This window comes from Vicia villosa, linkage group LG7, assembly GCF_029867415.1.
Source record: "Vicia villosa cultivar HV-30 ecotype Madison, WI linkage group LG7, Vvil1.0, whole genome shotgun sequence".
Lineage (NCBI taxonomy): Eukaryota > Viridiplantae > Streptophyta > Magnoliopsida > Fabales > Fabaceae > Vicia > Vicia villosa.
In genome coordinates, this window is record NC_081186.1 from 82860071 (window position 1) to 82874301 (window position 14231).

General features: G+C 32.1%; 3 protein-coding genes across 3 annotated transcripts; 1 reads left to right on the forward strand and 2 right to left on the reverse strand.

Annotated features, from left to right (window-relative positions):
• Window positions 1-398: 398 nt before the first annotated feature.
• LOC131619506 (auxin response factor 17-like) lies at window positions 399-1887 on the reverse strand. Its single transcript, XM_058890595.1, has 2 exons — window positions 988-1887; window positions 399-896 (listed from the first exon to the last, which is right to left on the reverse strand). Exons 1-2 carry the CDS (start codon window positions 1885-1887, stop codon window positions 399-401), a joined length of 1398 nt encoding a protein of 465 aa, XP_058746578.1.
• A 3509-nt stretch (window positions 1888-5396) lies between these two features.
• Window positions 5397-7407, forward strand: LOC131620994 (uncharacterized). The gene is made up of 2 exons (XM_058892194.1): window positions 5397-6792; window positions 6908-7407. The coding sequence occupies exons 1-2, from the start codon at window positions 5768-5770 to the stop codon at window positions 7161-7163; spliced, it is 1281 nt and encodes a 426-aa protein (XP_058748177.1). The 5' UTR covers window positions 5397-5767; the 3' UTR covers window positions 7164-7407.
• Window positions 7408-7558: 151 nt separating this feature from the next.
• LOC131620995 (glycosylinositol phosphorylceramide mannosyl transferase 1-like) lies at window positions 7559-11699 on the reverse strand. The gene is made up of 5 exons (XM_058892195.1): window positions 10967-11699; window positions 9068-9464; window positions 8600-8763; window positions 8415-8485; window positions 7559-7955 (listed from the first exon to the last, which is right to left on the reverse strand). The coding sequence occupies exons 1-5, from the start codon at window positions 11176-11178 to the stop codon at window positions 7795-7797; spliced, it is 1005 nt and encodes a 334-aa protein (XP_058748178.1). The 5' UTR covers window positions 11179-11699; the 3' UTR covers window positions 7559-7794.
• Between the last annotated feature and the right edge of the window lie 2532 nt (window positions 11700-14231).

Below are 14231 nucleotides of genomic sequence, written 5' to 3' on the forward strand. Positions count from 1 at the left end.
TTAACTTAATTATTCGGCTCTACTTTTTTAAAATTAATTTTTAATACTAGTAGCAATCAAAATCTCAAAGCATGTCGTGATGTGATTAGTGTTGACACACTTAAAGCAAGTCTGTGTTATCAACCAAGTTGTTATACATTTCAATAGCATATATGAGATTTCAAAAGCAGTTTACTAACTTAAATTGTGACTGAAAGGTGATAAAAATTATCATCTCCAAATCATAAGAAAGAATAACTAAAAGAAAAATGAAAACCATACCATGGTATAGTAACAAAGTAGAAAGTTTACAAAGTATTCATGCTGATGTGTAGGTACATTCTCATCAATCAGCAACATAATTAGGAACACAACAGTATGCAAGTCTAAAGCCATGTTTTATCCATCTTATTAGCTACTTAACAATTTTCTAAAAAACTTGGTGAGCTATCATCAACTTCATTGTGCATCTCACGACCATCAGCCCGCTTAATAGCAGAATCATTGAAACTTTTTTCAGCGGGACGCACGATCTGACCAAATAGTATTATATGATTGGTAGTGTTTATCTCATTTGACACATTATCAGTTTCTTTCGTTGAACTTTTCTCAAATGAACTACCTTTCAAAGAGTTGCAAGAATTGGATCCCAAAATATGATTTTGCCTGACTCCCAGCATGCCATCGAAATCCAATGGTGTTTGATTCAAGGATTTCATTAAAAAGTTACTGAATTCTACCTTTGAAATAGAAGAAATTCTTTCGGTATCACTTAGTAGGGCAGATTCTTGAGCAGCTCTTAGCCGTTTTGTTGGAGGGAATAGTTGATGCAGTAGAGGTGTGCTAAAATCAGGTTCCACTTGCCACGGACTTACATGCTTTAGATTCTCCGAGACGTTAGGTTCATTCCATTCAACCTATAATAATGACATGAAAATAGTAATAATTCAATACCAATCATTTGAAATACTATAGTAAAGCCAAAAAAAAAAGAAAGCATATATTTACCTGTAGCGTGCGCCATGGATGAGTTGAAGGATAGGAGATTGCAGATATTGTCCCATGAAAAGTTGAGCCTCCCTTCACTGTGTGTGTAACTCTCATTCCAGGATACCAATGAATCCTCATTGCATCTTCCACAACTTTATCTTCAACCACAAAATCAAAACCATCAATCGTCGGATAACACATGACTTCAAATGGCGTGTTCTTCCCAGCCAATTCTACTGCATTGGCAACGACAACGTTCTTTTCTATTATTCTTTTAGCAGCATTTTGGCGGCGGATTCCAACAAATATATTTCCAGTGGAGTTTTTAATGAAAACAAGGGTATCACCGCCGACGAGTGTCTTCTTGTCAACAAATGCACTCCAGCCAGTGGTGAATAGGTATCGCTTGGGATTTCCGCGATAGACATGGTTAAAAGTCCATACAACACCGCAAACATCAGTGATGGAGAGTTCTTGAGACGGCCATGGAGTTGTCAAGTCAAGCGGCGGAAAGATTGAGACGGAGCAGGCCTTAGGTACAGAGAATCCACATGCATTGTTAGCATCAGTCGTAGTTAGAGTCTTGGCAGAGGAAACAACATGATCAGCATTGTCTTGTTCGTTGATAACCTCGACAGGAGGAACAACAGTTGCGTCAATGACGGGAGTGAGGAGTAGTTTTGCAAAGATTTGATCAGTTTGAGGATCTGCAAGGAGATCAACAGAGGAGACAGTGCAGAGAATGAATGGGCGGAGGAGGGAGAGTGTTTGAGTGGTAGGGGTAATAGGAGAATGTTCTAAATGACCAGGAGGAAAATAATAAACTCTAGAATGAAGTTTGGGAACTGTGAAAGAATCTCTAGCAAATTGTAGCCAAATATTTGGATCTACATTAAGTAATTGTTGTTGTAGAGCCATAGCGAAAGTTAGATAGTGAAAGAGCTGTGAGAGTGTTTTTGAACAAGAGAGAGTCAATATGTTTTTCTATATATATAGCCGAATGAGGATAAAGTTTATTGTTTTTGAGATAAAGTTTGTTACCGTAAATATATAAGTTTGTTGTTTTATAAGATAATAACGTTTTTTTAAATTCAAATTTTATTTCAAGAAGTTTGTTTTATTTGATAGCAAAAGTTTGTTTTTTTTTTTAAACAATATGGGGGTACAATATACTACTACTCTCTTGGAAAACCCTGGACATATGGTACTTTCATTCCTTTTGTTTTTTTTAAAAAATAAAAATATTGCATGGATATAAACCTAAATTCATTCTTTTAAGAATAATCAATAAAAAGTAAAAAAATTAAAATTTATTTAAAATTTAATTTCGTTTTTAATTGTCATCATAAGCGTGTTTGGTTTAATGAAGTAGAGAGAAAATTTTATTTCAATTTTTTTATTAATAAAAAAAATATGATTGATTGTGTGTAAATCTATATATTGTATCCATATATGTATTTTCCTTTAAAAAAAACACTCTAGCTTGAAGGGTATGTCTACAACCAAGTGACTTCTCTAAGAAAAAGAATATTTATTGAAATTAAGTTATTATAACTCTTTTACGATATTTTTTATTAATAAATTTTTTAGTATACGAGTTTTGTTTTGGTATCAATGTTTTTTAAAAAAGTTTATTTAAAATTTAAATTTATTTTAAAATTTTAAAAAAAATATATATTATTATTAATATTATAATAATCATATTATTAATTAGATTATTCTTTGAATATTAATAATGATTATAATAACCTTTTTCATAATATTTTTTTAATCAAGTCTTTTTTATTTTTAAATTACGCTGTTGACAATTTGTACATTGGATATCTAAAAACAACTAATCTTTCTAATATTTCGATATGCCATAGATTAACTTAAGAGAGTAGATATATTAGCTCAATACTTTATCATGAAAGTTTTGGACTGCCACGTCACCAAATCCATTAATATTGAATGTTATTTGGATAGGTGGACTAATATTGTAGAAATTTAAAAATGAGAGCATCAAGGGTTTAGAGTTTATTATAAAAATGGACTTAAAATTCAAATCAAACCAACTACATGTTAACATTCAAATGCATCTAATAAACTATTGGAGGTGGATTACAAATTTCAGCTTTGGGTGAGAGATTCGTTGAAGTGTCTTGCCCTGACCTATCATGGAATGCTCCTACAAATATTTTCTGCTTTGGATGAACAAAGCTTGTTGTGATTGTTATAAGCTTCTTATGTACGAGGTTAGAACTCCAAAGCTCATGCTAGTATAAGTGTAAAAGTGGTGTTTAAATGAGAAAGGATTTGAATATCTGAAAATGGTGTGTTTCCTCCTTTAAATAGGAGAAGTTGTTGGTAACTAAATGTGTGTGGTAAGCCATGTGTTGCCTGGTCAACTGTTAGATTGATTTGGACTGTTGGAAAATACACTCATGAGAAGGAACACATCTTCAATTAGAAGAATGAGTCAACCTATTCAGCATTAAGTACTTTTTTGCTACATGATTGAGACTTTTCTCTCTGGGCCTTGTGAACAGCTCAGAACAAATACTATCATCCATGGCTACAAAGTTAGGTTATCAATTGAAGATGGTATAAAATTTTCCATATAATTCTATAAGAATCCAATATTACTCGTTCATACATGGTCTAAATTTACACATGCCTGATTTGTATATGAGACAAGAATATTCATGACTATAGATGCAATATAAGTGACTTTTGTGTAAGAACAAAGTCTCTATGTGATTTGTAAGGAGACAAGATAACATTTGGTCTCTAGACTTAGATATTCCTATATGGTTAGTTTGTAAATCAATGATAATCATATTTGAAGGTAAATCTTGTTGACCAAGTGACTCCAAACACAAAGAAGAAGTGAAGTGTGATATCCAAAAATCAAAAATAACTTATAAGAACTTTCATTTTCTAAAACTTTTATAATAGTATTTGATAAACAAAAAGAGAAGTAAAAGTGGAAAGACAGAAAGAAGATGAAAAAGAGACATTCACAGCAAAAAGAAAATAATCAACGGAAAATAAAGAGAGAATGGATAGAGAGATTCCATCAAAGGTTTTTACATGTTCAACCTAACCATTTGACCTACTTTTGTTCCCAAGATGTTTCTCCTTGAGAGTTTCACTAAAATCAACATTGAACTTTTATAAGATCAGCCCAAACAACCTTCAACTATAAATTGAATTTTTGCACAAAATTAGCCCACGAACCTTCAACAACAAATAAGTATTTCATATAGACTTAACTCAAGAATCTTCACTCAAGCCTTTTTTTAGGTTTAGGTTGCAACCTTTAAATCTTTTAAAAATAATTCACACAAGAGAAACTCACTTTTGAATAAAACAAATTAATCACAATATCAGTACAACACAACTCTGAGAAAGACTTTTCAATCGTTCAACACTACGACAACTATAGTGAAAATAGAATTTTAAAAAGAGAGAGTAGAAGAATAGTAGAAAGGTTTTTTATTTGGAAAAAATGGTACTAAATGAAATAAGGAGAAACCTTCTTTATATAAAAAAAATATTTAACTCAAAAAAATAATAATTAATAGATCACATAAATGAGTTAATTGATTAAAAAATATTTTAATCAATTAAACCCCCTTAAAACAGCAATCCTAATACATAAAAGGAAACCATAAAGCGGTTATATACTTTAATTGATTAATAGCTAATCTAATCAGTTACTAGGCGTTTCTATTTTCTTTAATCAATTTGGCCAAGGCTATAATCAATTAGGCAGTGAGTTAGCTTTCCTAATTGATTAAAAACACTTATCAATCGACTTATACTTGTCTGGATTGTTTTAAGAAGTTTAATAAAATTAAAAGAGGTTTAAAAAAACATTATGTGTGTGTTGTCTTACTACCCCAAGACTTACTCTTGCTGTTTTTACAGTTTCAATTGATCAAACTAAAGCGCTAGACGCAGAATCAGACGAGCTTTCACCTCCTAAAATAGCTAACCAATATGAAATTTGAGATAAGTTACTAGAATTTTGATATGAAATCTCTCAAACTATATTCCACATAACAATTGACACTAAATTATTCATTTTCAATAATTATAAACTTGAGTCATAAATTCATATTTCAAAAGATCAATCTAACATTCAAATTACAACCTTTACCTATAACCACTAGATTAGAATTTAGTGATTTACATTGCACGTCCAAAGTGATTTTAATGCATGCCACTAGGATCACAAACGAACCATTCATTCAAACCCAAAAAGTGCACACAATCCTTTCTCAAAAGATATCTTCATCATCCACAAACTTACCAATCAAATATCTTACCAAAAAAATCCATTAAAAAATCACAAATTCACAAACAAATAAAAGTACTTTTTCCAAAATAAATATCTAAGACACTTTATCTCATTGCCACGTTTGTTAGACCCCACGTGTTATCCACTCCACTTTTTCAGCTCAACAAAACCTTGTACGGTTTTTTTGGTGTTGAATTCTTGTGAACCCATTTGAGATTTTAGATTTTTACATAGTTTTTACCATAAAAAGATCGATTTTTTTCTTAACCCATTTTGTTTGTATTTCTCAATTTATCAAAAATTGTTGTCATCTATTGAACTTTTGTTAGAGAAAAGACAAACTTTTTGTGGTACCCTTTTGAATTTTCTCTGTTATAAACACGGATTTCCCACGGTTTTGATTAATTTCGATAGAAATTTGATGAAAAATGCTTTCTTGGGTGATAGGGTTTTGTTAATATAAAATTGATCATTGTTTTTTCTTTGATTTCTTTAAGAATTCTGTAACCAAACATGAGTACAAGTGTTTCTCCCAATCTTGAATGTTGGAAACTGAGAACCCTTTATTCTCTTCCCTCTGATTCATGGAAATCACCACGTTCGGTTTCTTGTCATACACAGAAACATGTTCCTGAGAGGAACAAAGTCAATGGTTTTTCTTGTTCCTTGTTGTCTAGGTCAAGGAACTTGAAGGGTAAAAGAGTAAATCGTGGTTGTTCTTGTTCAGCTCTTTTTAATGATTTTCATCTTCACAAAGATGAAAATGGAAGAGAAATTCTGGAACCTTCTTTGCTTGGTATTCAGCCTGAGCCACCTAGCTGGCCAGAGAGAGAAGAGATTTTGAGACTGAGTTTTGAAAGGAGAGTGAAAAGTGTTGGAATCCCTTTGTCTATTAGGATGATTAAAAAGAAGCTTCAATTGGAACAAGGCTTTGGAGATGGATCAAGTGAATTGAATAACTGTTCTGTTAAGAAGAGTTTTGGATCTTTGTTGTTTATTCTTCATGAGCTTCAGAATCATGCTTTGCAAACAAGGGAATCACTTTGTGGTGAAGATTTGAAAAGTGTTATGGTTAAGCTAAATAGAGAAATGGATGATTCTTTTGTGTGGTTGTTTCAACAGGTTTTCAGCGAGACGCCGTCTCTCATGGTTGATGTTATGGTTTTCCTAAGTAACTTTTCTGTGTTTTCTATGCATAACAACAATATTGTTAAGGATGTGAGTGAAGTTCTACATGGTGTTGTGGTTCAAGATGAGTGTGTAAAGGAAGAGTTGACAGAAGAGGAAGAAAAGTTATGGAATTCTATGTTGGAGGAAGGTTCAAAGATGCAAAGAGAATTGAGGGGTGAGGGTTTGGATCATGAAACAATGATGAAGTTTGTGGCACCAGTATGTGTGGAGATTGAAGGGGATCAATATGAGGAATATGAGAAAACTGAGGCTTATTACAAAAAGCATATAGTCCTTTCACCTTACAATTCACTTCTTCTGTCAAACTATGCACAGTTCCTCTTCCTTGTTCTTCATGACAATGATGGGTGAGTTCTCAGAATCCAATTTTCTGATACAGTTTGAGTAACATTAAATGATGTTTGCAGTTTTAGAGTTACATACTATATTTATCACTGATTAAACTTGTCTATATGATCACAGAGCTGAAGAATACTACAAAAAATCAGTGCTAGTTGAATCACCAGAGGGTGAAGCATATTGCAGATATGCCGATTTCTTGTTGTGGATAAGGAAGGATAATTGGGCAGCAGAATTGAGATATCTACAAGCATTGGAATCAGATCCTGGCAACACTTATTATCTGTCAAAGTATGCTAGTTTCCTTTGGAATACTGGTGGACAACAAGACAATTCTACTAGCTTTCCTATAGAAGAATTAGATAACTTACAAATATGATATTGTTCATATTCTTCTCCATCTATTTATGATTGTTCTGCTATAAAGCTGTCTAAAATTTGAGAGGATGAATAAACACATCATTGTGCAATTATATTTTCTAACTGATCTCACTAGAGATCAAATCACTATGTTAATCATTTATAGTTTTACATTCTGATTCTGTTTTGATTTGCATTTAGTGTTATTAACAGTTCATTCATGCATACGAAAGTGAAAGTGCAGTTTTTTTGTCGAAATCACCGTGCTACACTGTGATTATGACAAACTCACCCTCTATTCAAACATCATTCTATTAGGTCTAAACACTAGATGAAATTCAATTTCTAAGAATTTAATATCCCTCAATATTCTTCTACATTACAAAATCTTATTCTAAGGGACAAAAAACACCCTTACCTAGAATGGTGACTTGCATTACACGTCAATATTACAAGAAATCAACCTAAGGAACTTGCTAAAACAGGGCCAAAAAGCAAGAATTGTGTATAAAAAGATTCAATATCATACAGCTCTATTGACTAACATATGAATGCGGTAACTCAGCTAGCTACTCAACACTAATTGACAACAGTGGAATTTTTCTAAAAATGTAAAGAAAATAACAATCTACTAATCACCAAAACACTAATCACCAAAACCAGACATTGCGACTATCAACTGCCTTCACTGAAGTATATACCAAGGGCATCCGCCCAAACATGGCGGTAAATATGTTGACACACTCTGATCTTCGTATACTATGACCTCCCAAACTACTAATTCCTGTCGATCCAATCTCATATATTTTGGCTGTAACAAAGACAAAATCCACAAAGTTAATTAACATCATATACATACCTATAATCTTTGTATGAATGGCATATATCAACATGGTTTAAAATCAATTAGAGTAATGTTAGATTTTTATTACCACAATGGACAATATTAAAACAAGCATTAGCATGGAACATTACAATCAACTACTTCCTTTTACTACTGCTATCGCATTTTTGTATGCTAACAAGATAACTAACAACAGCTTATTCAAGAAGGAGAAAAGGGGAAAATAGCATCTAAATGAACAGAACAAACTACAAAATACTTCTAGCATTCAATAAGAAGATTTCGAAGACGTGGTTTGCATTCACTGAAAGAAGATTAGCTTAATGGGAGAACATTATCATTAAATATATTTCGATGGAAAACGCGCATATACATTGAGGAAGTGAAGTTGAGGGAAATGTAATAAGATACAGATTGTTAAATTACCTTTAACCCATAAAGGGGGTGCACCAGTTGCATTTGCGACGAGAAAAGACATTGCAATATCTTCACAATTCCTGGTAAATCAATTGAATTATTGAGAATTTACAAAATAATAGGAACTAAAGTTTGAAAGATTGAAATCTGATAAGAATAAAGGTAGTTGGTGGGTGTTCAGTTCAGATAAAAACCTGTTCTTTGTTACATATTCTCTAATCGATGATGGCATCTCATTCGTGTAGAGACTGAGATACTTTTTGTGAAAGAATGCTGCCTTGGAGAGCACCATGCTATATGTACCCGTCCACCACACAGACCACCATCCGCCATATCTAAACTTGTTGTCTTCACCATTCTGCAAGAACATTGAATAACTTAAAAGATTAGACTTACGAGTTTTTTTGATATTTTTCATCTCTCTGAACCAATCATGGGAAAAAAGTTATACCAAACCTAACAGACATTAATCATAAGTTCACATCAGGTTTAAAGATGCATCAAACATGACTAGTAGCTTATGTCCCCAGATTACGATGAGGGTCAGCTTTAGAAACAAAATTACACATGTGATATACAAAGCAGCGGCATAAAAGAAATATCGAGCAACCAAATTATCAAGGATAATGGACAATCATCAAGTAAAAAAAAAAAAAACATACCAATGAATCCACCCAATGTACACGAGGTACAAACCCCACCATTGCATCTGGCGCACTTTGCCAAACATCAAATGCAAATTCCACTGAAGAGCAAGGAAATATGACATCATCGTCAACAGAAAAGACAGCATCAGTCTCCAAATCCTTAATTTCTTTAAATCTGTTGTTCAAACTGTCTTCTTTGTTGACATCAAACCTCAGCTTTACATATTGTCCGTCTCTAGACTTGGATTTTACAGCTTGGTGCAGAAATTTTAGAAGACCTTCTGATGGAGGATCGAGTTCACTCCATACAATATGTACTGAATCAAGTCGAGGACAGGATGAATAATGTTTGATGGACTGCTTTAAGAGATCATATCGCTTCCATGTGTTCATTACAATAGAATATCCTTTCCTGCAAACAAAGAATAAACAAAAATTAGTTCTCAGGTATTCCAGCAACAAACTCTCAGTGCTCTGAAAATAAAATTCAGAAACTAAAAGTCAACCCCAGATTTTGTTCTGTTTTCTCTTTTCTCCAACTCCATGGTAAGGTGACTTTGAAAGCTCACCAACATGACTCTAGCAATATTAAGCTACACAGACACAGACACGGACATCGGATCCGATACCGACACGTCGATACCGGTAATAATTTACTAAAATGAATAAATTGAATAAAATCACAAGTGTCGGTGCCGGTGTCAGACATGGGCGCGTATTTTTTCAGAGGTGTCGGTGCTACAGAGGTATTAAGTGCTTGTTTGAATTCATGATTCATAGGGCGAAAACTGATTACCTTCTCTCAAACACGACCTTCTCTCAAAATTGACCAAATCAATACTGAAATATGACCAAATTAATTTTGAATATTCTGAAATCAAAATTGAAAATTTCTCTATACTCTATCAAGCTCATACTGAAATTTGACCAAATCAATACTGAAATATGACCAAATCAATATTGATATTCAAAGTTTAGTCAAATTTGATATTTCAAACTGAAATTTGACCAAATCAATTGTAAGTAATCAAGTTCATTTAAAACTTATTAGGCAAACGCTCACCAAAACACACTAAATTACTGGTCCAAATTCCAGTACACAATTAGATAATCACTGGAAAAACAATACGAAAAAAAGATTCAAAGTCCAAGAAATGGTTCCAACACAAATACGAACAAAAGCAACATTCCCCCCAATATCAATATCCAAATTTTGCAGCACCAAAACCTCACACAGAACATGTAGCTCCTTCCTTCAAAACCTATGAAACACGGACATCCACGGTCACCCCAAACACAACTCTGACACTGACACGACAACTCTAGTAATAATTTGAAAAAATAAATAAATTAAATGTAATTACAAGTGTCAGTGCAGGTGTCTGATACCGACACGGACACGCATTTTTTCAGGGTGTCGGTGCTACATAGTTCAGAACTCAGAAGCTGATTTCAATCTATAAACATCACAGTTCTATTCACCTCAATACATCCTTTCCAAATCCAAATCCTAAACATTAACTATCATTTAATCATATCCCTAATTTTCTCTCCAAAATGAACTTAACACTAATCTTCAAATCAAGCCAATAACCTAATTCTACTTCAATTCAACCCTGTAAATAAAACCCTATTATATACAAATATCCCTTTCTAATCAATTTTCATTTACCAAAGAAACAAAAAAAGACAACAAGAAAAACCAAACAGAATCTTAATTCCAAACACTTATATTGAAATTCCAATAAAAAAACAAAACTTTATATCCTTTAAACAAAATAAAATCTTTCTATAATCAAACCAAAACAAATCAATTTTTTTTCATTAGTGCAATTATGTTACCCTAAAACATAAACTACCAAAAAAAAAAAAAAAGCTTCAATAAGTATTATAAAAAAAGGAAGAAAAACGAACCTTGAATCAGTGAAACGACGAAGTGGAGGAGTTTGAATATTATTATTATTGTTCCACAATAAGAAAGTTGAACCGGTTGTTGAAAATGCGAGAAGCGTTAACGCGACGCAAAAAAACAGCAGAAGCTTGATCTTCACTGATTTAACGGTGGAGATCGCAAGTAACCGAAACCTCTGCTCAATCCGACGGTTCAACCAACAGCTCCCTCTCATCACCGCCGTTAATACTAAGAATCTATAAAAACGAAAACCCGGTGATCTTACTTTTCTCGAACCGGTTCGGTTCAGTGGCGAACCAGAACGGACTTCATTTCGAACCGGAGGTTTATCAGGCTCGGCGAAGACGAAGCAGAAACAGGTTCGATTAGGATTGTGATTAAGAGTTTAACGTGCGAAAGTGATTGTTGTTTGGTTGCAACAAACAAAAACTCAGGTGTTGGGTGACACGTGGATGGTTTAATCGCCGTTGGATGGTCGGATCAAGAATTGAGAAACGCGATGGTTTCTTTGGCGATGGTGTTTTTTTGTTTTTGTTTCAGAGAATTGAGAGTTTACGCATTTCTATATTCTGCACGCTACTATATGAAGGGAATTGAATGCGATTTTGTGTGTTTATAGGGTGTTTGGAATGAAGGAAAGGAAGGGGAGTGAAAGTGAAAGGGATTGAGAAAATGTGTGTGTGAAGTTTGGTGATTTGGCGTGGCGTAGGAAAGAGAGATCTCTCTATTTGGAACAAATTGAATGAAAAGGAAAGATCTAGTTCAATGAATAGATTGAGACGAGCTGTGTTTGTCATTTTATCTTTTTCTTTTTTTTTTAATAATTACTAGCAACATATTTGTGCACGAATAAATTTATTTAATAAGATATAAAATATATTATAATTTTAAAATAAATTATTTAATTGTAAAATGAATAATAATTATATAAATTTAATTGTATTATATAATCATACAAAAAATTAAAAATAAAGAAAAAAATTATATTTAAAATTAAAAGTTTTGTCACTCGAATAAAATTAATTATTAATTAAAATAAAATAAATGATTATATGACTCATGAGATGTATGATTTTTATTATCGTATTTATGTGTTAATTTCATATATGTATTATCCATTGATCGTCAACAAAAATGAGAATTAATTAAACTTATTTATCATTTGAGAAAGGTTGAAATATTGGAAATTAAACTAAATTGTTTCAATCAAATTCCTTATAGATAAGCATTGTAAAGTGGGTTCAAAAAAGAGAATTAGGAAATTAAAGTTGGTTCACCAATTTCATCTAAGGTATTTTTTATTTATTTGACCTCTTAGATGATGTGTTGCTTGAAATGAGACTTCAGTTTTGAAAAGCATTCAAACTTGATTGAATATGTTATTGTATAAAAAATAAATGAGTATGTTGTTGAGAAATAAATGTGAGTTGTATAAGTCTCATATTGTTTGAAAAAATGGAAGGCTAAACACTTTATAAATGATAGGATTTATATACTCGGTGCCTTAAAATTTTGGATGAATATGTGGTGTCTCTCTCACTTTCTTGGGTGATTCTTTGACTTTTATGTGAGTCTTTGATTCAATGTAGATGTTTCTCCTCATGATGACTCATTAGTGGTATCAGAATCGATAGTTCGAGTAAGGAATTAACTCCTTATATCGAAAGTCTTCTTGACATGATGGAGGTCAGACAGCGTGTCCCGTTGAAGTGTCTGTGACGTAGTAATGATGTTTGTCAATGGCAATACATGTATGAGGATGAAAGAGCTTTCACTTGAGCGGGAGCATAATGGATGGACTAACACTTAAGGCGAATTATTGAAAAACAAGTGTGAGTTGTATAAGTTCCACATTGCTTAAAAAAACAGAGGTTGAGCATTTTGCAAGTGAGAGAATTAATATACCCAATGTTTTGAGGTTTTATGTAAATATCTGATGTCTCTCACTTGTTTGGGTTAGTATTTGACTTGTAAGTGAGCCTTTGATTCAATGTAAATATTTCCTTTATGATGATCCATCATATGTCACAAGGCAAGCATTGTTCTTATTCTTAGGTAAAGAAAAATTTGTGTAGAAAAAATTGTAATCTTATAGTGGGATAAGATTTTGTGGGAAAAATTAAGTTATCATTAATAGGTGTGCATTTATCTATTTCAACTCTTTCTATAATGAGACTTGGTGGTAAAGATTTAAGTGGGCTTCATAACAATGATTTAAAGGTTAATACCATTAACAATAAAGAAACATAATATTCTCCGAAAAGTTAATTGAAATATTGTGATGAGTAAATTTATTGATACCTTTGTTAGAATCATGTAGTTTTTTTATCACTTCAAGGTCTTCGGTAAGCCTCACGACAGACGACTGTTTATAGTGTCATTGGTATTTAACACGAAAATTACATTCTTTATCTAATAAGTTGTCCATGTGTGATAGATAGATATTAAGATCATCTTCACCTACCTTCAATGATAGAACAAGTGTAGAATCATAAAAATCTGGTAAGAATTGTTATTTTCATAAAATATAAGGATCATCTTGCAAAATTAAAAAAAATAATAATAATAAACAATTTAACATTCAAATTATGGAGCAATTTCAAATTTTTTATTTTTTGGTGTCAATTGAAATTTCTTAAATTTAACTTGAATAAAATACTTCATAATTTACATCATTTTAACAATTCTCTATATTTTTTATCCAAACAATAGATTTTGATCAAATTATTTTAAATTTCCTCAAAATATTACTTTCCCTCATTAAAATCTTCCATCCAAACACACTCAAAGAGCTACCCCCACTTATGCCCATGAACAACTTGTATGAAAGTTTACTTTCAACTTGGATATCAATTCAAATAGCAACAAAATAGTCTTAATAGCTCTTATAATTTTCCACTTTATCCTTCCAAAATAAAAATATCGTCTGCAAATTACAAATGTAATTTTCTAATTTTTGAATCATTACTAACTAGAAAACTTAAAAAATATATCAATTATAATAAAACATCACATCATATAATCAAGACCTCTTGTGGTTATAAAAAAATAAGAAAGGTGGCTATGAATTGCCTTGTCTCAAACCTTTCTCGAATTTGAACTCATCGGTCGATCCTTCATAAGATAAAATAAGTTCAATGGCTAAATCCACACATTCCAAAACTTGTCTTGTCTCCTCCATTTTTCTAAGAAATTTATTTTAGTCATGACAGCCTTCAAATATTCTTATTCACCTAGATTATATGCTTTTTAAACATCTATCTTAAA